Here is a 25,563-nt window from a genome sequence, read left to right on the forward strand (position 1 = left end):
ATTTTGGAGCCACCATTCTTACATCCCCCTTTAGGAGATCCTCATTTTTGTAATATCTATTTTTTAATATGCAAATGAAAAGTCAGACTCAAGGCTTAAATAAAATTTTACATTACGTTTAAATTGTAGCATTAGTGAGAAACACTTGATGATTTAAAAGTGCTTTTCAGATTATATTTCACTGGACCCTTTATTACAGTACTTATACTTTACCCTGTATGTGGAGGGAGAATTTGATGATTTTCTTTTGTGTCTGTGATTGTTATATTAATAATTGGGAGGCTTTTGGGATGCCTGATTACTATGGAAGCACAGAGGAGGGACACAAGAGCAGGCCTTTAGAGCCTCTCCAGTTTTTCTGCTACGTCTTGTCCATTGATGAAGTTCATAGGTTCAAATGAAATGAAAAAAAAAGAGTTAAAAAAGAAAGGTAGCTTCAGGTGTTGGTTCATATTGACTAACTGACTATGTACCATTATTGGGGAGGATGGTGTTCTGAGAGTTCACTCACCTAGTATTTATTACAGTAATGATAAGAATAGATGGTAGCTTTTAAAAGATCTCTACAAACTAAAATGATGGTAACCCATACCAAATTAATTAATTAAAACATTTATTGAGCTGCATCGCAGAGTTGTGATGCAACTGACTTGTACACTCTAAATGGGTGAACTGTATGGTATATGAATTATATCTCAATAAAACTAATAAAAATTATTTACTCATGAAATCTAGAAATTTCTGTTAGAGATATTTGGCTACTTAGCAGAAAGATGGAGGCAGGGATTGGAGATAGAAACCTATACAGAGAGCAGAAAAAGCATTAGTGGTTGTCAGAGGTGGAAAAGGGTATGGGGCTTGTCTTGTGACTATAGTGGAATTACGTAAGGGAATTCCTTTGTGGCAGTTGCAATTATGAATCTATATATGGGATCACATTGCTCAAAGTATCCACAAAACACACACACACACGCAAAATATTGTGTGCAGAAACTGGTGAAAGGGAATCAGGTCTAGTGGGCAGTTTTATACCAACATCGATTTTCTGGTTTTGATATTGTACTATACTAAGATAAGGTGACACCATAAGAGAAGCTGAGAAAAGTATTCAAGGGACAATAATAATGTTATTTTTGCGAATTTATGAGCCTATAAGAACTTCAAAGTAAGAAATTAAAAATTTCAAAATATAGCTGTATTACTTTCCAAGGGCTGCCTTAACAAATTACCTTGATATATTAACTTTGGCATATCCTTGTAATTCTGGAACGTAGGTTTGGGGTGACATTTTTTTGACATGAAGAAAACAGATAATTAAGTGCCTAGAAGTAAGATAATAATTGTACATTTTAACGAAAAACCCAGACAGGTTTGATTCTGTTTCTTCATCAAAGTATGTGCTTTCTCCCTCACCCATTTACCTGAAAATGTTACCTGCCTCAAACAAAATATTGTTTCTGTTATGGTATATTTTGGTCAATCTGGTAAGATTATTGGCAGAGATACCTGAAGCCATCTAACCCTATGTCTTTACGTGATTACACTTCTGGACACTTAGCTCAAAAAATCTCAGCCAATTTACAATAAATGGCAAAGGCAGTGAATGCTACAACCTTTAGAAAAGTGCATTTGTTAGGTTCATGCACAATACTTGATAGCCATGATGACGGATTAGGGGATGAACCACCACTTTATTATTATTGTTCCTATTATTTTACCTTTGCAGTAGGTCATGCAAGAACTTATTTATATTTGTGGTGTTAGTGGGACGCATAGGTCTCTAAAACCCCTTTCAACCACTTTATTTTTAATTGAAGAGAAAACATACCTGCTGTGAAGTGGGTAAGTGTATTAATCTTAAATGTACAGCTTGGTGTGTTTTTACATACATACATACTCTTGAATCGACCACCTACATCAAAATGTAAAACATTTCCAGCACCCCAGAAAGTTCCTTATCACCCTTCTTGGTCAATACTCATCCCCACCAGTAACTACTACCTTCACCTCTGTCACCTTTGATTGCTTCTGCTTTGTATTGAATTTCACATAAATGAAACCACAATGTTAATCCATTAAAGACCAATAAAAGTACCCTTTAATGCTTCAACTTTGAAATTAATGAATTAAACTGAGTTGTTAAAATCTTTGCAAAACTATCATATGTAGGCATATAATATGTACATACAAAAGTAATCATGACTGTTAATATGTTTTGCTTTATCTTAATATTTCAAGAAATGGGGAAGGTTTTTATCCCTCATTTATCGTGTTATACTTTAATATTCCTATTTTTTTCTTTTTTGCTCGAGTGGTTCATTTAATGAGAATTTTTTTAACAGTTTTCTTATGCTAATTTCTTTGAATCCATTTTAATATATGATTTTTCATTTGATTGATACCCACATCACTCATTAAAGTAGAAGTCATTGATGCTAGCATTTTAACCAATTTCTACAGTTATTTAAATTAATATACATAATAGCATTATGTTATCAGTTATTATGTTAATCTCTTCATGGGCTAATTTAGGAAGAAATTTATTTAAATTACATAAGGTTGGCCATCATTTTTAACAAAAGCTTTTAATACAAAATAGTTTTTCCTATGGAACAAAACTCTCTTCATGCTTTTTGATACAGATTAAATAGTGGACAACCTGAAAGCTTGAGGTATGCAGTGTATTTTTTTTTTTTGAAAATGAGTGCTACCTATTGATTACAATAGCCTTGAAGTAGAGTTACCTTTTAAAAATTCATATGAATCTATATTGATATAAATTAAAATGTGAATCTATAGTGATGTAAATTAACGATTAAATGAAAAATAAATGATGGAGAGGAGACAGCTGTCCCATGTAGAAGATACACCAGCCTCAAAGAGGTGAAGTCTAAGTGCCCACTGCTTGAGTGAATGCTGCAATGCAAAGAAGTGAAGTTTGAAAAGAGGAAAAGAAAAGTAATTTTGCACTGGAGAATGATGATCATCATTACTCAGCCAAGAGATCAAAAGCAACATCAACCTTCCTATGTCATGCTGATAGTGTATAACCCTTGATATGAAGTGATGAGAATGCCATGTTTCCTTTGTGGTCTTACTCCTAAAATCTCTAAAATCCTGCATCCCCTGTCTAATTGTGAGAAGAATACCAGACATCCCAATTATTGAGGGACATGCTATAAAAAAATACCAGTAATCCTCTAGACTGTTAAGGCCATCAAAAACAAGGAAAGTCTGAGAAACTGTCACACCCAAGAGAAGCCTAAGGTAACATGATGACTAAATGTAACCTGGCATCCTGAATAGGATCCTGGAACAGGAAAAGGACATTAGGTAAAACTCAGAGAATCTGATCAAAGTGTATGGACTTTTAGTTAACAGTAATGTACAATTAATGTTCATTAATTGTGACATGTACTGTATGACTGTAAGATGTTAACGATAAGGGAAACTAGGTATAAAGTTTATGTAAACTGAAAAAAAAAGGGGCAGTGCAAAGGTGGCTGAGTGGCAGAATTCTTGCCTGCCATACCAGAGACCCAGGTTCGATTCCTGGTGCCTGCCCCTGTAAAAAAAAAAAAAATTGTGGAAGCTGTGCAATCTTCACAATTTTTCTGTATATATAAAACTATCCTAAAATAAATAGTTTATTGTAAAATTACATATAAATATATGTAACTGAGGGGAAGAAAATCCCAGTAGCCAAATTCAATTGCGCTTGAGTGGAGCCTGTTTTTAAATATTCTTTCTCACCTTCAAATTCCCTTGGAACAATACCAAAAATAGCTAGAAACCTAAGTCTGCAAAGGGAAAATTATAAGAGCATTAAAAATTAGAGGTCTATTTACAATTTAATTATATTCCAAAACTTCAAAGAGAAGCTTTTGTCCATGCTCAGAGTTTTTAAACAGTACATCATAAATCTTTTTGTTTAAACTGTCCCCCTAAGCTACGTTCCAAGAATTCTTAATTACAACATGGTGAAAACCAGGAAGTCTACTTCTATTACTCATCTGTCTACTCTTAAAATTATAGTGTTACATTCCATTGTATCACTTGCTCTAAAAGTGATCATAAAAAAATGCAGTAAATCAAAGAAAGTGATTGTTCCTGCTTTGCATTATATGAAAGAGCAGTCCAAATCACTCTTCACTTTGAACCATAAATATTCTAGAATTAGGCAATGAATCAAAAATTGAATTTCAATTACTGTCTTTAGCAATTGTTATAATTTTAGTTACTAGAAAGAACAAAACCATCAACATGCCCTTTTTTCAAAATTTAGCACATTAAAGAATCTATGTAAGCAATATTTTTAAGTAATTTGGGTTGTTTGGGGTATAATGAGTGCATGAAATACTGTTTTGGTTTTTACATTTCCAACCCAATATCTATTAGAAGCAGCAGCAAGTTAAGTGTATGTATTTTATTCCATAAATATAGAGATAATTATAAATATAAAATATCTATCTTTATATTTACACAAGCACACACATTTATCCACACACACAAAGAAGCATCTTTCTCCCAGTAGTACTGAATTTTGTATTACACCTGTGGACACTGATGCGTTTGCATAATGGACTTTAAGCAAAGCTGATAGGTATGTGTGAGATGGTATATCTGTAATATATTGTATTTGACAGAGTATATAACAACGGTGTTCCATTATTCTATTTCAGAGATAGAATGTCAGGCTTGACTACCCCTTGGGTAATACAGAAGTTGCTTTCTAATGTAATTAAAATAAAGCTGAGCTGTTCAAACTTTAAATAGATTTACTTTGACATCAAGTAATATTTCTTTGGGAATGAATCAGAAATGGGATGCAGATATTTCTAATGGTGGCGGTGGAGAGGAGAATTAGATAGATACATGATTTCTATTCCATGTTGAGCCACTATAGTTTAGAAGATCTTTTTATAAAATTTTGTAGTGAAAGTGTAGTGTTTTAGACAGAATATGGGATTTTGACGTCATAGGCTTGTGTATGAATTCTGGCTCTGGTACTTAAATCACTATTTATATGGGTCACCCTCCGTTTACACATCTGCAATTATGGGTAGCTGTTCTATCATTGACAAAACAAAATGGACGTAACTGATTATGTAAAACAGCTTAGCTAGGTTCTGGCACATAATTCATTCAGTAAAGCTTGGTGCAGTGGTTGGTGGGTGCTGCTTTTGTAACCAGGAAAAGCCTCACTTGCATGTACATTTGAGTTTCAGGTTAGAAAAACTGGTTGGGATTACTTTAAAATACATGCAGACACATACACCATTGAAATTTTCTTAAACCTTGTTCATATCTACTAAGGTTTAGGCCCCAGGACAATCTTAGATAGAAGATTCATTGTTACTTGGATCTTAAAAACGAGCAATCCAGTATTTCCAGAGATGGATTTATTAAGTAAATATATTTTTTTAAGTAAATAATTTATTACATAAATTTATTACATAAATAATTAAGTAAATTCTGACTTTCTGGGGACTGGAAACTAATAGGTGCCGACCACTTTCCATGTGTTATCTCATTAATGTTCAGGAAAATTAAGTAATTTACCCCAAGTCACCACAAATGACTGATGGACAAAGGATTTCAGTCATAATCTTTTTCCTTTACATCAGCTTTCAACCCTGACTTCACATGGTTAATTAGGAGCATGGCATGGAAATAAATCTAAGTCCACTGGTAAGGCACTCAGTTCTTTGTCCAGTTAAAGATGAAATGATCCTCTTTTAGCCCTGCCTCTATCCTAATTTAATCCCAGTTTAATTCAAGTTTATCTATAAAGTTTTACCTAAAAATTTACTTGCATCTTTGAGTCTCATTGCAATGGTATGACAGTTAAGTCCGCTTTCATATACAAAATTGAGTATTGTATTTTAATAATTATAGACAGCCCATTTTGGATTACCAACAAGACATGATTGAGTCAGAGTTACTAAAATAAGGCAAGCATCAGTGGTAGAATGCTCACTCTCCATGCGGGAGAGCATGGTTCGATTCCTGGTTCATGCACTGCCCGCCTGAAAAAAAAAACTGCTAAAATAAGGCAAGCATCACTTTTAACATAAATAACACTTGTGGGATTAAAACTTACCTTTAAAAAAAAAACAACCTTTAATGATCTTTAGTCTTGCTTTACTTCTTTTTGCCAAGCCTCTGTAATGGCTCATATTCTCTACCTATACTTTGCCATAGGTAAAAAATCAATCTGAAATGATGCCAGTAGATTCTGGTGGATTCTTTGTCTTATTGAAATGATTTGTCTGTTACGTATTTGGTAAGGCACACTATTAACACACATGGATTTATTTCTATTTCTGATCATTTTATTGGCAAATGTATTGTCTTGAATTGCCATATCTTAATTGGTTTAATGAATTGAAATTTATTCTTAAATCATTAGGTCAATATCATTCTTAATATGTTTCTAACTTGCTATGTATTACTTTTAAGTTTTTAATTTTGGTGGTTTTTTTTCCTACTGTTTAGAGGGGGAAATTCTTGTCGTGTTTACTTGTTAGTGTGTATTATTTATAATTCTTGATAGAGAAGAAGTAGGTGAATTTTAATATCTGAGAACATTATAAATCTTTGTTAAGTTTTTTCTTCTATCACATTTACTCAGTTCCACCTTGAAGGCTTAAATAGTATGTGTGTTATAGCTCATTAATGTATCACTTTATTAAGGAAAGTAAATGTTTAATTTGCATCATAAATTATTTTATTACATAATCATATTCTCTACATTTGATATGCAGGTTTAATATTTTATTTCTACAAATTTTAATTTAAAGTTTCTTTCACTTTGAGTAACCACCCTTTTTTCCTTTTCACACTGTGTCAAATATATGATACAGGTGAATTTTAATATCTGAGAACATTATTAATCTTTTTTCTTTCATCACATTTACTCAGTTCGAGTGGTTTTATAATTTTCATTAATCACATGTTCCATCTTGAAGACTTAAATAGTATGTGTGATAATGGCTCATTAATATATCATTTTATTCTAGAAAATCAATGTTCAATTTGTGTAATATATTATTTTATTATATAATCATGTTCTCTACATTTGATATGCAGGTTTAATATTTTATTTCTACAAAATTAAAGTTTCTTTCACTTTGAGTAACCACTCTTTATTCCTTTTCACACTCTGCCATATATATGATAGACACAACATATACACATGTATATATTTTGCTATTTGTGTTTCTTCACTATTAATGTCTTCAGGGTAAAAAGTATTTGAAACTTATTTATGTTATTCTAACAACCAATATACAGTAGGACACTATAAACTGAACTTCAGGAATTAGGTGCTTTATTCGTTCAATAAATAATTATCAAGTGTCTAGTTTTTGGCTTCCATAGTTGAAGATGGAGATGCTTGTAAGGACCCAAAAAGGAAAATATATATATATTGATTGCTAATGCTGGGAAGAATATTTCAGGCAAAGAGATTAAACAAATCAAGGCAAAAGGCCATGTGTCGCATGAATAGTCAGGACCATAAGTGGTTGGTTTGCCTGGGTTATAGAATGCAAGTGGATTATTAACCACCTACAGGTCCATCAATAGGAAATTGCATAAGCAAAATATGGCAAATTCTTACAACGTCCTGTAGAGCAATTAAAATAAGTACATTGGGTCTTTTTCACATTTTAAATATCAGAAACATAATACTGAATGGGAAAATGTAAATTGCAGATGATCTTTATAGAATTTCTTTTAGGTTTGGAAACACGCAAAACAATAGGATGTATTTTATACTATCCCTATTTATGCTATCTCTACATATGCACATATGTAGGGATAATATAAAATACGTTTGAAATGATTAATTCCAAATTCAGGATTGCATTTGCCTCTGGGAGGAAAAAAGGGTTATGGGATTGGGAAATAGCACATAAGAGTCTAACTGTGTCTTTGGTGATTAATTTCTTTGAAAAATTCTGAACCAAATTTGGCATAATATTAAAAGTTGTTTAAGTTTGGTAGTAGACAACTAGGCATTCATTGTAGTCTCTTCTGAACATCTCTGCCTGTTTGAAATATTTCATTATAAAAAATATATTTTAAAACGAGGTATAGCAATAGTTAAGGGTTGAAGAAATGAGAAGTTGAAGTAGTGAGGAGTCAGATTATAAAGTGTCTTACGTGGCATGCTACATTATTCTTGGATTTCCCATATGAACCTATCTATTGCTTTGGTGTTTGTTCCTCATCTTTATGTTGAGAACTCTGAAATCGCTGAGTTCAACCCAACCGGGCTGCTCTTCTGAACTTCAGATTTCTGTGTCCTACTGCCCTTGTCTTGGTATCACTACAAATACCTAGCCATGAATTGTGTCACTCCCTCACAACCAATATACGATTGTTCACCAACTCCTACCTGTGACATCTTCCATGAGTTTATATCACGTACTCTCTTTCCATCTGTACCACCATAACCCAAGACAGGGCTTCAGTTCCTTTCCAGACCTCCTGTGTTGTCCTCAGTAGCATCCCTGTCTTGGATTTGCCCTCTTCCTATCAATTCTCCAACAAGTTTCTAGAAAGATCCATTACTATCTTTATGAGTATTTCCTAACTTTCAGTCCAAGAATGTCCCAATAAAAAAGTCATCTGGAGTCCTTGATAAAATTGCCTTTTATCAATTTCACCCTGATGTCATGAATCAGAATCTCTAAGGATGTATCAGAAATCACCATTTTTAGGAAACTGATGTGAAGAGTAAAATTGCATACATGATGTAATTTGAGAACCATTAAATTGTTAGAGAACATAAGGACTCTTTAGATTGGTGTGGATAGCCCACTCTTCCCTCTTCAGTCTCCTCTATGTCTTTCTCTGTTTTCTACACTCACTCCAGAAATACGCAGTGACCTATAAATCTCTAAGCACCATGTTGTCAGTACCATTTCTATTTCCTGGGACTTCTATAACCTCTTTCTTATCTGTTTTATTCTTGTTCATACTTTAAGATTAAATACAGTACCACCACGTCTCAAAATCTAACACGATGCCCTCCCCCAAATCCTCTTAGTTATTTCTATCATTCTTCCTCAATCTTCCATGCCCCTCTCCCTTTAAACAGTGATGGTCCTTAGGCTAGGAGATTCTTGTTTATAAAACAGTCCCACAGGACCCGGCCAGATGAAAACCATTTAAAAAGTCTGTTAAATAAGTGTCTTTGCTCTTTAGGTGTCAGGGAACCAATTAAGAATTTTTGGCCTGCATTTTAGGTAGTTCACTCAAGAGTCATGTGGAGAAGAGAAGATCAAGACTGGAGATAGTGCATTCTGGTAAGAATTTATAAAATTATATGTTAAGGAGATTGGGATTGGAGATTAGGATTAGATGGATATGGAGATGATTGGAATCATAGGTGGATGGAGAGGATGAACTTTTAAGTTTTATACATATGTCGTTCAAGTTTTCTTTTTGTTACTTTGGCAAACATGAGTAGTATCTATTTAGAGCTATATGACATGTAAACATAAGTCTGGAAATGGACTATTTGGAAAATATCAGCCAAGTTGGAGTAATTTTGGCTATGAGATTAGATTATTGTATAGAGTAAGGAATAAAAGGCATAGGGTAGAAATTATAGAGAAGGAGAATGAGAAAATCAGGGCTTTAGAGAAGGCGTAACTAGATGAGCAGGGGTACCAGAAGATTCTGGGAGTTTTATGGAGAGACGAAGTGGTGAGTTATGTCACATCCTGGAGATAGATCAGGGAAAATAGGGGTTAAAGAATATCTTTGGATTTTACAATTAGGACATCAGTAGGCACCATAGGACAAGTAATTGTAATAGGGAAAGAGGTTGGCAGCCATTGATCAGTGAAGATGTATTGACAATTGGAATCAACTACTTGTTCAGGAAGCTTTAAACAAGAAGCAGGGCTGTAAAGCAATACTGCGTTTTGCTGGTTTTGTTTGGCCTGTTCATTTTCAATAATCACAGGTGAATACTGAGCATGTGTAAATGCCAAAGAAAAGGAATTCCTGGAAAAAGAAAATTACTTAAGAATGGAGAAAGATCGGATATTGTTGGTATCAAGAGAATGGGAGAGTAAATTATCCTCAGTAAAAAATGGAGGAATTTCAACATCAGTTGGGAAACAGACACCTGTTTCTGTGAAGTGAAAGAAGAGGGAAACCACAAGCTGCCTTTGGAGGTAGACTTGTGAAGAAGTGAGAGAAAGAGAGCAGGTAGTATAAGACCTGGAAGGTCGATCCATACCAAACTCAAACTCATTTTTCGTCAAGTAGTGGAAACTAATAATTTTCAATTGTGAATTTAACTTGATTTTTAATAAACAGCTTTATGGTATAAAGCTCATGATTTTGTTTGACCACAAAGCTACAAGTAGCATTAATTAATTGGAATCTAAGAATGCAATTTTTGTTTTATGTGTTTTGTTCATTAGATGGTCTTTTGTGTTTGGAGATTGCGTTTGCTCATAGGACTACTTGAAAATGGAAATAACTTCATTATCAGTCATGAATATCTATAACATGATAATGCAGATTAATGTGAATATCAGCTGTGACCTTTCTAAAAGTCAAGACAGGTGCATATTTTCCATATAATGAAGAAAAAAAAGCTATGTCCTTTTAAATCCTGGCTAACCTGTAGCCTGTCTTCTGATAAATAAGGTGGGGTTTGTTCAGTCTATTTTATATGGGCAAAGAATCATGTTATTATAGGGCTGGGAAGTACGTGTGTAGGGAGGGGTGGGGGTCGGGAAGAGAGGATAAAATGAAAAATAAAAGAAAGCTAAGCTGAAACATGTTGACTTGGAAAGGATGAGTTTGTGTATATTCTTGTTAATTCAATTTCCTTTGCTGAATTAAATATTGAAGACAGTTTTTTTTTTATTAGAGAAGTTGTAGGCTGACAAAGCAATTATGCGTAAAATACAGGATTTCCATTCTCTCCTACCCTCCCCCCCACCAATACCTTGCATTGATGTGAAACATTTGTTACAAATGTTGATAGCACTTTCAAACAATTGTACTACTGTTTAAACAGTAGTTACGCTTCTTACAATTGATGAGAGATGATTAAAATAGTGTAATTGTATTTTACTTGTATATACAGTATAATTAACTATCTTTCATTTATATTAGGTTTATTTTTTTCCTATATATTTCTGTATTATTAATGCCTTGTTTTAGGGTCATACATTTGTTATAATTCATGAAAAAGCATTCTTCTGCTTTCAGTATTAACTGTAGTCCTTCATCTATAGGAGGGTCTACTTTCTTATACTGTCCTATGTTTTATGCTTCAATTTTCATTCTAATGACATGCTAAAATTTGTGCCTTTTTACTGTTCAGTGCCATTGACTACATGTCACAATAATGTGCTGTCACTACCAACAACCACTTCCCAGCTTTTACCATCAACCTATATGGAAAATCTAAACTAGTTAAGACTACCACCAGTCTGTCTCCTGGTAACATATATTCTAGACTTAAATCCATGAGTTTGCCAATTCTAAAGAGTTCATAACAGTGAATTGTACAATATTTCTCCTTTGTGCCTGGCTTATTTCACTCAACATCATGTCCTCAAGGTTTGTGCCTGTTGTCACACACGTAAGGACTTCTCTTCTTACAGTAAATAGTACGCCATCGTAGTATATACCACGTGTTGTTTATTCATTCATTGGTTGATGGGCCCTTGGGTTGTTTCCATCTTTTTTGACGGTGGTGAATGATGCCGCCATGAGTATCAGTGTGGAAATACCCGTCCGGGTCCCTGCTTTGTTCTTCTGGGCATAGGCCTAGTAATGGAATTGATGGATCATATGGTAATTCTGTATTTAGCTTCCAGAGGAGCCACAAGCTGCCTTCCACAGTGACTGCACCATTTTACATTCCCACCAGCAGTGAATGAGTACTCCTAGTTTCCACAGCTTCTCCAAGTTTTCTGTGTTTTTAATTTTTTATCATTAGTGCTCATTCTAGTAGACAGAAAGTAATATCAAATTGTAGTTTTGATTTGCATTTCCCTAATAACTAATGATTAAGCATCTTTTCACATGCTTTTTTTTTAAAAAAAAACTATTTATAGATCTTCTTTGGAGGAAAGTCTATTCTTTTTTATTTTTATTGTTGAGTTGTAGGATTCTTTATATATTCTGGATATTAAATCCTTATTGGATATGTGGTTTCCAAATATTTTCTCACATTGAATTGGTTTTCTCAACTCTCTTGACACAGTCCTTTGATGCACAAAACTTTTTAATTTTGTCGAGGTCCCATTCATCTATTTTTTTCTTTTGCTGCTTGTGCTTTGGGTCTAACACTTAAGAAGTCATTGCCTACCACATGATATTGAAGAAAGTTCCCTACATTTTCTTCTAGGTGTTTTATAGTCCTATTCTCATATTTAATCTTTGATGCATTTTGAGTTAGTTTTTGAGTGAGTTGTGAGATAAGGGTTCTCTTTCATTTTTTTTTGCATGTGTATTTCTAGTTCTCCCGGTATCGTTTGTTGAAGAGACTGTTCTGTCTCAGCTGAATGGATTTGGCTGCCTTATCAAAAATCAGTTGGTTGGCATGTCTCTCCCTTGAGCATGCCTGTGTTCACCCCTTGAATGTATACTCTCTTGTCAATAAACTTTTCTCTGTTGCTTATCAAAAAAAAAGAGAATTAATTGGCCATAGCTGTGAAGGTCTATTTCTTAACTCTCAATTTGATTCCATTGGTTAATATATCTATCCTTATGCCAGTACCATGCTTTTTTGACCACTAAGCTTTATAATGTGCTTTAAAGTCAGGAAGTATGAGTCATCCAACTTCATTTTCAAGATGTTTTTGGCTATTTGGGCCCCCTTACCTTTCCAAATAAATTAGATAGTTGATTTTTCCATTCCTGCAAAGAAGACTGTTGGAGTTTTGATTGGGACCACATTGAATCTATAAATCAATTTACGTAGAACTGACATCTTGATGATATTTAGTTTTCCAACCCATAAAAACCGAATGCCCTTCCATTTGTCAGATCTTCTTTGATTTCTTTTAGCTATTTTGGTAGTTTTCTGTGTACAAGTCCTTTATATCCCTGGTTAAATTTATTGCTAGACATTGATTATTTTAGTTGCTATTGAAAATGGATTTTTTTCTTGATTTCCTCCTCAAATTGCTTGTTACTAATGTATAGAAACACTAATGATTTTGGCTTGTTGGTCTTGTTTCCCACCATTTTCTGAACTCGTTTATTAGCTCTAGTAGCTTAGGTGTAGATTTTTCAAGACTTTGTATATATAAGGTCTTGTTATCTGCAAATAGGGAAAGTTTTACATCTTTATTTCCAAGTTCAATGCATTTTCTTTTCTCCCCCCTGATTGTTCTGGTTAGAACTTCGGGCACAATGTTGAATAACAGGGTGACAGAGGTCATCCTTGTCTTGCCACATCTTAGAGGTAAAGCTTTCAGTCTTTCACCATTGAGTACGATGTTGTGAGTTTTTCCATACATGCCTTTTATCATGATGAGGAAATTTCCTTCTATACCTGTGTTTTAAAGTATTATTATCAAGAAAGGATGCTGAGGGTACACCGATAGTTCAATGGTAGAATTCTTGCCTGTCATATGGGAGACCCAGATTCATTCCTTGCCTGTGCAAAAAAAGGATGCTGAATTTTGTGAAATACTTTTTTCTACATCAATTGAGATATCATGCGGTTTTCCCCCTTCATTTTGTTAATGTGGCACATTATATTAATTAATTTTCTTATGTTAAATCACCCCTGCATACCTGTGAGAAAACCCACTTCATCATGGTAAGTGTGATTCTTTAAATGTGCTGTTGGGTTTGATTTGCAAGTATTTTGTTGAAGATTTCGCATCTACGTTTGTAAGGAAAATTGGTGTGTGATTTTTTTTTTCTTGTACTATCTTTTGACTTTGGTATTAGGGTGATGTTGGCCTCATAGAGTGAATTAGGTTGTGTTCCTTCTCTTCTATTTTTTGGGAGAGTTTGAGCAGAATTGGTATTAATTCTTCTCGGAATGATTGGTAGAGGTTACCCGTGAAGCCATCTGGTCCTGGGCTTTTCTTTATTGTGAGGTTTTTGAAGACTGATTCAATCTCTTTACTTGCGATTGGTCTACTGAGGTCTTCTAATTCTTCTTGAGTCAGAGTAGGCTGCATGTTGGTTTCTAGGAATTAGCTCGTTTATGTACGTTGTCTAATTTGTTAGCAAAAAGTCATTGATAGTATCCTCTTATAATCCTTTTCATTTATTATTTAAATGAGTTTTGTTTATTTAAGATTGAGATCAATTGCATGTCCTCAATCGATCAATTATTTGTTCGAGATCAATTGTAATGTCCTCTCTCTCATATATGATTTTTATTTATTTGTATCTTCTCTCTGTTTTTCTTTGTCCATCTAAACAAGAGTTTACCAATTTTATTAATCTTCTGAAAGAACCAGCTCTTGGTTTAGTTAATGCTCTCTATTGATTTTTAAATTTTATTTCATTTAGTTCTACTTGATCTTTTATTTTTTTCCTTTGCCTGCTTTGAGATTATTTTGCTGTTCTTTTTCTATTTCTTCAGTTCTGTAGTTAGGTCTTTGATTTTATCTCTTTCTTATTTTTTAATGTAAATATTTATGCCTATAAGCTTCCCTCTCAGCCCTGCCTTTACCCACAAGTTTTAATATGATGTGTTCTCACTTTCATTTAACTAAAGACATTTACTGATTTCTATTGTAATTAAAGAGATTTTAAAAAAGCAGTTTTCTAAATAACTAAGTAAAAAAAATTACTTATTCACTTTTTTAATCAAATGCCATTCTTTTACCTTAGTAATACCTAAAAAATTGATCTCATTTCTCCTACCTGCCCAAGTAAGTTTTCTCTCCTATTTTTTATTTTAAATAGAAGCTTGCATATTTTAAGATTTCTTTATTACTCAAAGGGGTGTTGACTGTGTTTCTTTAACGTGGATATTAAATTATTCTTCTCATAAACTGAGTGAAATCATTTCTGCGAAATTGATGCCATCAGCTTAGCAGATGGTCGATAGACACTAATAGTCTCTTCTGGCTGGATTTCAAATCTCAACAGAATGTTTTTCTTAAAGAAAAAAAAACCAAAAAAATGAAACACCCTCAAAATAATCTAGTTTCAGATATGGTACTCGGTGATACTTAGTGTTTGCACAATTTTCTTATGAAGTAATGTCATTGGCTGCCCCTAATATCTTGGTTTTCATGAGCCTGAATAATTTTCTACTCTCTAGCCGCTTTGGTTGCTGTAGCAACTTGCTGTACAGGTAGCACAGTGCATGTCCACGATTTTCTCTGTATTTTCACCTCTTAATGCATCTTAATATGTTGTGTATAGCTTTTCCAAAAATATAATTTGTTTGTATACAATGTTGACTCTACTTCTTAATTTAAAATTAGCCAGTTTTAAACTGTGATGAAAAATTTGTTTTATTTATGTTGACGATAGTCACTGTGATACAGGGCTGGAGAAATACATGTCAGATTCCATTTTTACTTTGCAGTTTGACCTGTAGGACTGTGTGATTGTGCATATGTACAGCTGAGCTGCAGGTTTCTTAACTGCAAAATGCAGATCTCACTCACCTCTCAGGGTTGTTTTGGGAATGAAATGATAAAGCATTTTTTAAAAGCATCTAGTATTCCCCCTGCCATAGAGTTGATACTCGGAAATACTGCTTGAGAGTTGTTGATATTTTAAAAACTTCCAGACAATGATGATTTTAGATCTGACCTTTAGAGACAGGTTACTATGTATTTTTTGAATCATTCTAATAAAGATTGAATTATACCTAATATCACTTTTTAACTGTGTATTTGGTAGATAGATATATTATGTCTGATGTGTTGATTATTTTGGTTAACATTTAATTAATCAGCATTCTGTAATCCTGATACCAAGTTTTCATTATTATGCATTTTCTTTGTAGTCTGCAGTTAAAAAGATACGATCATTTCTAATCTTATATAATTATTGAGGGGATTTGACCAAATACCTTCTATTGATTTGCTCGGTGAAAGTAGACTAATTATTACTATAGTAATATTAATGTTTAGTACATTAAGTCCTGTTACCTTTCCTAGTAAATTAACATTCTCAGCTCTTCTGTTACTTTACTCACTTTTCTGTTTCAGCATCTTATTCTTCCCTGTTCCCTTACTCTTTTTTTGCCCTTCTGTGTAACTTATTTTAGATTCATGTTTTTGTTTTAAAACTTTTATGTACTTGATATATATAGTTTTAATATAAACACAACACATAAACATCTATATAGATTTGACATTACTTTGAGACATAAAATTATACTGTATCACTTTCAGCAGATCCAAATGACATCCATGCTTACTTAATTGGTTTACTATCCCAAATAGCATATAAGAGCATTTAATTTTCTATATTTTACAGTACTTGTGTATTAACATTATGATTTTGTTTACACATTGTTAGAAGATATTGCGAAGTAAGTGTATCATTAATGTTGATTTGACGTGTTGATCACCTTATTAAAAATAGGTACCCCATTTATTATCAAAAGGATCTTGGTTTTGACAATAAATTATATATATATATCCCATCTAGCAGTATATTCTTTGAGGAGTACAGGAAACAGATATTTTGATATGAACTCAATTTCCAGTTGCAGAAGCAAGAATAATAAAAATAAAATGGACAATTAATTTGGATGTAATTATACACTGATTTGCCTTCCAAAGTTAGTAAAGTGTATGTCCAAGGACTGAGGGTAGTAATAACTAGAGCAGATTTACTGAAGGATGTGGGAGTGTTTCAAGATCTAGAAAAATGGTTAGACTGTAAATACGAATCAAAGGGACTAGAGTTGAAGAGTCTATTGCTTCTTTTTTGTTCATTTTTCTGCTCACTTTCCAGAGAAAATCTGTCTTCTGGCTTATTGACCACAGAGTCCTTTTGATTGCCTATTTGATGGAATCCCAATTATTCTGCAATATCCTATTACCAATTTTATCTTCCCTTTAACAAATTTCTTGTTGTACAGCCCACCTCTGAACTAGAGTATTAAATAGTTTTGAACACATAATTTTGGTGGTTGAATTATTGCTATGCATTTTGCATAGATAAATTAGTTGATTAGTTGCTTAATTTTTTTTGAAGTATGTTTAAACGCCTTTTGTGTACAATATAGTGGTGATGGGACCAGTCTTGCTGGAGCAAATTGTTTATTTTAAGCTATTCTATCACATATGTTGTAACAGCCTATGGTATATTTATGGAGAGACTTAAATACTAGATTTTTCACAAGGAGTTGGGGGAAGAAGAATTGGATAATTAAGATGCCCAATTAAGATGGTAGAGTGATAACCTAGATTATGAGATCCTACATTATATATTAGATTATAATTGAGCTGCATTTTCCACCAAGGAAACTGAAACAGTTTTCAATAAAAAGACAGCCAAGGCTATTAAAGTAAAATATAGTTCATCAAAATTATAAAGGGGGGAGTTAAGGCACCATAATGGATGGCAATATACTTATGGTAATAAAGTGATTAAATTTAGTCATGAATGCCCTTTTAGCCATGGGAAAATAGATATGGATATGATAGAAGAATGTTTCTGAGCACCTGCTACTTATCAGCCACCTTGGAAGATGTTAGGGTTAGAGAAAAATAAGACAGACCTGCAAAGCTCAGGGAACTTAAAATTTAAGGGGAGGAATCAAAGACTAATTATGTGAGAGAAAAAAAATTACTAAAGAGAAAAAAAATTATGTAACCTATGGTATGCTCTATGTGGATGACTTTAAAACATGCTTGTGTGTTTGTTTTTATTAATTTATTAATTTTTTTATGTTTCCCTTCTAAGATGTTTTATGTGCAATTTCATTTAAGTAGATGGCTGACTTAAAGTTATCACAACATTTTGAGCTTCTAAGTTACATCTGCTTTCATTATCCTTTAATTTCTTAGTGTACCTCATTGCTGGTCAACCAGACATAGAAAACTGACTGACCAAGGAGTACAGTAATTGCTTCATCATGACATTTTGCTAAAAAAAAAAAAAAAGGCAATGAATGATTTCATAAATAGAGCCAGAAGAGCCCTGTTTATTTTCTGTATCTGTAGACATCTTCAATACACTCCAGGTCTGAATTTTAAAATGTGTGTTTAATTGCTTTATGTGAAGAACAGAATAGTTCTCACAATAAGAAATCTAGATCCTATCTCTTCACCTTTTTTTCAGAAAAATTGTTTTGGCGACTCACATAAAATTTAAGAAGACCTATGGCAAATACTACTATTCTACTTGCAAATGGAGAGCATTGCAGTGCAAAGAGTAGATGTTGAGAAGGGGTATTTTAAGATTCTGTACACAGAATGTACTTAGAAGCAAGTACATAGCTGCGAGGGCTCAGAGCCCTGCCTTAAGGGACAGGCAATAAGTTAATAGCCTGGGTGATAGCTATTGAGTGCACGGACCATAGAAGCAACACTGTGGCTCCTTGTGTATATGTAGTTCAATTTATGGCATTGTCTGCTGAGATTATAAATTCAGCTAGAACCCCTTTGCCTGAATAGTTCATTTTTTTGAATTCCTATAATAAAAGCATGTTTGGGTTTCTATGCATGCTTTAATTTATAACTTATTGTGTATTTATCATTTTCTCTAACTGTTCCCCCCATAATAGTTCCTTGAAATTTTTCTTTCTTTTTTATTTTTTCCATCTTACCATTTGTCAAAGGTTGGGACAGCATTCTGCTATGATTTTGTTTGGTTGTGTTAAGAAAAATGATGGCACCAACAAAGAAAATTTAAAAAGTAATAAAAACTATACAACAAAAATAAAATAGAGTCTTTCTTAGTAGACCACTACTCATTCTGCTTTAGCTGGATTGATATTTAGTTGCCAGTGGAACTTCAAAATTGAAATGAGAAAAATATACCTCTTTTGTTAATTTTGCCTCAACTGGAGGGCAATCTACTTTATGAGAGTGACTATCGCTATTGCAATGGTAGCTTCCACTATTTATGTCTCAGGGCTACTTACACACTTACTGGCACTTTACATGTGGTTTTTCATTTGCTGAGAGGTACATATTCTTTTCCCCCACTTTATATCTAAAGAACTCTGAGATTAGGAATTTATTTGCTCCAAGTTACTTAGCTGATAGAGCTAGTGTTGGAGCCTAGTCTTGACTGTGTTCAGATGTCTTCTAATTGCATACCCTAAGGCTCAGTAACTGCTGGTTTTTAGAAAACCAGTAAGTACTTCGTGTCTAGGTAAAATAAAACAATCTATTCTTCACTGTAGTACCATTTAAATAAAAACTTTAGTTTGTGTTTGTATTCAAGTTTGTGTATAATCTTTAAAAAATCTTTAGTGCACATTCACCTTGCTGGAAAATGTGTGTGTGTGTGTGTGTGTGTGTGTGTGTGTGTGTGTGTGTGTGTGTGTGTTTGGGGGAGGTGGTTATCAAATTTTTAATCGAAACTTTCCTTTTGGTGTAAGTCAATGATAATTATTCAGCCATAAAGTTGGCTACCTTGATTCACACCATGTCTTAGGATACATGTTAAAGAAGGGAGAAAGGTTTATATTATTTGGCTGAATCTGCATTAAACTTATTTAACTGACTGAACACTGTAAAAGTTTGCTGAAGGTTAATCTGAGGTCATTTCTGTTTGTCTTTGGTTACTGGTCAGATGGAAACCACTGTTCGTACATGCACTTCACAAGACTATGAGTTAATGCACATGACTTTGTCAGTCCTCAGTGTAAAGGATTTTAGAATAAATTTGTAGACTGATGCCAATCTTTGAAACTTTTACCCAGTTCTTATAATCCCCTGAATCACTTTGCATATTAATTTTAGTACGTATATTTTCTCCAAAAATCTTGGGCTTTTTGTAATATATGTATTACCAAATAAAATAAGGGAATAACTACAGAAGTTAATTTAAACACGATAAAGATACTTTACAGGCTATTAGGTTTGTAAAAATAGCCTTTAAATTTATATTTATCATCATGTTACCTTAACCACATTTCCATGCAATACTGTGTCCTTTATTAAGGAATTTGTTTTATAATAGCCTTTAAAGCAACAGGTTTCTTTTGAGCATTTACTCTGTACTAGGAACTGGGGGAAGAGAGCTGAGAGATGTAGCTCCTGCCTCAAGGAGATAAAAGTTTTGTGACAGAATAAACCAGCAAGAGGATGCAAGTGCTTAATAGAAGTGGAAGGAAGACGCCTTAGCTTTCAGTAAGTTAAGGCTGTGTGTGGTGGTGGGACCAGGGAACTTGTTCAGGAAAGGCTTCTGGAAGGGTGGGAGGAATTAGTTGGGTAGCGAAGGGTAATCCAAACAGAGACGGCAACATTGCTGGATGTTGAGCCTGAGATTAAGGGGTGCATAATAACTTGGCTCAGTTGGATGCAGGTGACAGATCTTTGAGACTAGCAGAACCTTCAGCTTCCAGGGAAAAGAGACTTTTCTTTGCAATGGCCAGAACCCCTGCTTTTCTGGTATTTCTGCTCGCTGGATGAATGTTCAGTCTCCTTTTCCTTCGGAGTCAAGTCTTGTCTTTGGAGTCATTGGCTTGTCTTTGTGCCATTCCATGGTCAGTCTTTCTAATTGATACTGCCCTCCCTTACATGTTTCAGTTTCCTCATTTAACAAACATGCTTTGTTTCCAGACCAGCACCCATCCTCATAACCCCAAGAGCTAAGAACATGTGGAGCACTCGGCATGTATTAACTCAGGCTATTCCTTAGGTAAAAGTTAATGAATAAATAAATAAGGATTAGTGAATTAATGAAAAAGCAACAGAATAATCAAGAAATCCCACACATTTATTTCCAGATATCACATACCTTTTTCCTTGAAAAACCAACTCTTAAACCACTTGACTTTTAGAAAACAGATACTTATGCACAGCTTTTGGTATGAAACCTTTATAAGCAAAGTTCTCAAGGCTAGCATTTAGATAGACACATGCACTAGATTCCATTTATAGAGAAAGCCAGTTAGCAGCTGTTGAAAATTGGGTAAATTCCAAGGTTAAAGAAGAACGAAGCAACAATATCTGTAAGTGCCACATCTCCCTTTTAGTTTTGGAGTTAGCCATATTAGCTCCGCTCACACTCAGGAGCTGTGTGGAGTGCAGCTCTGTTGGCCAACAAGCTTAATGCCACTGAACAGAAGGTCTCCGTTTTGCATGTGTACTTCAAGTCGCATTATCACTATCAGAGACATCCGGACAAGTGATGATGAATGTGGCATAATAATGTGGTAATTGGAAGCATAGTTCTCAGAAGTGACCCAAGCTGGAATCCCAGTTTTAACACTTGGGTGAGTTACTTAACTTTACTAATCTCTTAAAGTTTTCTTTTCTATAAAAGAACAGTAGTACCTTTTCTTTCTCAGTAACAGTTTGAGGATCAGATGGCATTCTTACATATGCATGTCTCTTAAGAAGTCTAAAATGGTATACAAATTAATTTGGGATATATAATTTGAAGGTGTAATGTTTAGGAAAGATGCTAGATCTCTGTTTTTTTTTGGGGGGCGTCAAAATTGTATGTGTGAGTATATGAAAAGATATGAGAGAAAAAATAATAACCCTGAATAGAATGAAGAAATCATGGTTCACGGAGAATTGGCTTCTGTCAAGGCAAGAAATCTAGATTCCTGCAGATAATAACTTTGAGTGAAAAAGGAGAGATTTGTTAGCATTCGCAGAAGTGGCTGAGTCCCTCATCAGACAGCAGCGGATGCAAAACATGCTTGTCCTGTTAGAGAAAACTTAATTTTTTTTTCTCATGCGTATTCGTTGGTTGAATGGTTTTCACCCTAATTATGAGCTGAATATGCTCTTTTCTTTTTTTGTTCTCATGAACAGAAACCATGCTGCAAATGCTTAATGTAGATGGCTGCTGAAGGCTCACACAGCAATTGGGAAAAATATAGTTAATATATAGAGGAATATGGAGGATAAATGAATGAAACTCTGAGAAAGAATGATGTAAATAATGCATAGCAGATGAAGCAAGGTTGTAGGGTGAGGCAATCAAAGCAGTAAGAAAAAGGAAGTAAAAAAATAGAAAGTTAATGGACTTTCACATCTATGGCCAATTGATTTTTTTCTGTTTCTACAGCTTTGGGGTGTGTGTGTGTGAAAAATAACACACATACAAAAAAAGCAATAAATTTCAATTAACAAAAATTAGTTGTAGAACAGAGGTTGGAATAGGTTATAATTCCACAATTTTAGGTTTTTACTTCTAGCTGCTCTAAGATCCTGGAAACTATAAAAGAGATATCAATATAATGATTTGGCAATCATACTCATTTGTTAAGTCCTATCTTTTATAACTGTACCTTCTCCTTTGATCTTTCTTCCAGGCTTTACAGGTATTTGCGCTATGCCCGTCGTAACTTTTTTATTGTATAATATAATATACATACAAGGCAAAGAAAGAAGAAAGCAGTAGTTTTCAAAGCACTCTTCAACAAGTAGTTACAGGACAGATCCCAGAATTTGTCATGGGCTACCATACCATCCTCTCAGATTTTTCCTTCTAACTGCTCCAGAACATAGGAGGCTAGAAGGAATAAATACTTTTTTATCATCACAATTGACTTTTTTTCTTTTTCATGAAAAATAATATATATACAAAAAAAGCAATAAATTTCAAAGCACAACACAACAGTTAGTTGGAGAACAGATTTCAGAGTTTGGTATCGGTTACAATTCTACAATTTTAGGCTTTTACTTCTAGCTGCTCTGTGATACTGGAGACTAAAAGAAATAACAATTTAATAATTCAGCAATCATATTCGTTTGTTAAACCCTACCTTCTCTGTATAACTATATCACCTTTGTTCATTCTCCCACTCTTCAGGGGTATTTGGGCTATGCCCATTCTAATATTTTCATGTTGGAAGGGGCCGTCGATAACGTGGAATAGGGAAATGGAACTAGTTGATATTCTAGAGAGGCTGGTCCCTCTGGGTTTCAGGACTTAGCAGGCCTAGAAACCCAACCAGAAGTTGTAGGTTTCTAGAAAGTAATCACAGTGTATGGAACCTTTGTAGAATCTTCGTTAAATCCCTAGGTGTTCTTTAGGGTTGGTGAGAATGATTTTAGTTGAGGTTTGGCAAAGATTTTAGTTGAGGTTTGGCTATATAAATAGCAGTATATAGCTGAAGCTTGCAAAAGATTAGCCTCCAGAGTAGCCTTTTGACTCCATTTGAACTCTCTCAGCCACGTATAACTTATTTGTTACATTTATTTTCCCTCTTTTGGTCAGGAAGGCATTGTTGATCCCATGGTGCCAGGGCTAGACTCAATCTGGGAGTCTTCTCCCATGCCACCAGGGAGACTTTCATCCCTGGGTGTTATGTCCCAAGTAGGGGGGAGGGCAATGATTTCACCTGCAGACTTGGGCTTAGAGAGAGTGAGGCCACATCTGAGCAGCAACAGAGGTCCCCCAGAAGTAACTCTAAGGCATGCCTATAGGTAGGCTAAGCTTCTCCGCTACATGCATAAGCTTCACAAGAGCAAGCCTCAAGAGCAAGGGTGTGGTCTATTGATTTGGGTGTTCCCTAATGTTTGACACAGTATTGGGATTCCCTGATGACAAAGTTCAATAGTTGAATGTTTTTTTCTTCCATCCCTCAAATGACTTTGCCAATACTTTTTATTTATCTGCTTAATATATTCTAGGGTATATCTAGGCATTGCATTAAGCTATGCAGGATTAAAGGCCCTCATTCTTATTATGGGATTCCTGTGTTTTGACTGTTTAAATGAGCTATTTAGACAGGTTGAGTTAGATTATGTGCTCCAGAAAATTTAGGTTCTGGACAAAATAAACCTCTCTTCCTTTGGTCTCAAAGAGTTAGGCGAGGTTCTAGAAGACATTGTCTTCCTTACCCCTGTGTTTTGAATTACCTTAATTCTGACCTGATTGGCTTCCTTCTTATCTCTAAATACCAGGTTATACATATATAAAACCGCCTCTCAAAATCCAGAAATAATAATTACCACTCTGAACTAAGTGTGTCTGCTATAAGAGCTTATGATCTAGGCCCCTGGTTTCTCATAAGCATTTTCTAAAGGAGACCACACAATAATTGCTCTTTTGTTTCTGGCTTATTGTGCCACACCAAATATCCCACATGTTCATTCACATTGTTGTATGCCTCACAACTTTGTTCCTTTTTGTAGCAGTACAACCTTCACTTATAAGTATACACCATCTTTTGTCAATCTGCTTCTCAACCAGTGCATCCTTCAGCCACCTACATTCATTAGGCATCATGTATAATACCCAAAGTCCACAGTCCATCAACATTCTCAATTTTAGATGATTTTATTATTCCCAGGAGAAAGAAAACCAATAAAACACATCCTCACCAAATAGGGAATCTAAGCCTCCCCTTAACTCCTCCCCCCATTATTTACCTCTGCTGTTGCTGTTGTAGTGCTGATGTCTTCCTATTAAACACAGCCCATAGCATGCAATAGCAGTTTCCCCCTGTACCCTGCACTTAAACACTCTTTGTACATGAATCACACTTTTGAAGTAATTCATGCAAGAACCTATTTATATTTAGTGTTAATCAGTGGCACACACAGGTCTACACAACCCTTTTCAATCTTGTCCACGTTCAATATGGTAATCTTACTTATAGATCTACTAGAGAACTGCTTTCACTTCTATCTATTCCCTCACATTGGAGTTCAACCTCGTTAGCTAACCATTCACCCATCTCTAGGTTCTGTGTATCTCTAATTCTCCTGTATTCTGTATCATAGCCTCTGATTATACCTTTACCATGGTCATTAAAGTGGAGTCGTACAGTATCTATCCTTTTGTGTCTGGCTTATTTCAGTCAGCATTTTGTCCTCAAGGCTCATACATTTTGCCATGTACCTCAGGACGTCATTTCGTCTTCCTGCTATATAATGTTAATGTAATATTTTAAGCTATTTTTCTTTAAATTATTATCTAAATGAGTGTAGTATTTCTGATAAATACATGACATGATGAAAAAGACAAGATACAGCTGGGTCAATGGGGCAGGACTGGCCCCTCATTACTTAACTCTCCAGTGGTGAAAACAAGTAACCATGTTGACTAACTTTGGGACCTCACCATGGCTTTACATTAATTTAAAATAGTGTAACCTTTGAAAGCTGTGTGACCTGTGGTATACTAACCCAGTATAACCATGCTTGCATTTCCTGTTGCTGTTTATTAAAGAGATTTAAAACTTGTATTTACTTTTAGAAATCTTTTGAATTATTATAAGAAAAAAAGTGACCTGTTTTTTCTCTCTTAGTTTAATCTTTGTGTGTGTGTGTGTGTGTGTGTGTGTGTGTGTAAATATGAGATTTATAAAGGTGTCTCATGCAACCGTGGTCTCCTAGTTTAATTCTTTATTTTTGCATGGGCAGGCACCCAGAATCAAACCTGGGTCTCCGGCATGGCTGGCGCGAGCTCTGCCACTGAGCCACCATTGCCTTC

The 25,563-nt window shown here is 34.4% G+C and overlaps 1 protein-coding gene across 3 annotated transcripts in view; it reads left to right on the top strand.

Moving 5' to 3' along the window:
• The window catches only part of PDGFC (platelet derived growth factor C), a 265,873-nt gene that overhangs the window by 73,994 nt on the left and 166,316 nt on the right, over positions 1-25,563 (top strand). For 2 of the 3 annotated variants that reach the window (XM_077139698.1, XM_077139696.1), the window contains exon 2: positions 9,258-9,317. The exons of the other annotated variant lie outside the window; for it this stretch is intronic. In XM_077139698.1, the coding sequence (XP_076995813.1) occupies positions 9,258-9,317 (60 nt within the window). The remainder of the gene's footprint in view (positions 1-9,257; positions 9,318-25,563) is intronic. 3 annotated transcript variants of the gene reach the window in all.

The sequence above is a fragment of the Tamandua tetradactyla genome, chromosome 22 (genome assembly GCF_023851605.1).
Source record: "Tamandua tetradactyla isolate mTamTet1 chromosome 22, mTamTet1.pri, whole genome shotgun sequence".
In the NCBI taxonomy this organism is placed as follows: domain Eukaryota; kingdom Metazoa; phylum Chordata; class Mammalia; order Pilosa; family Myrmecophagidae; genus Tamandua; species Tamandua tetradactyla.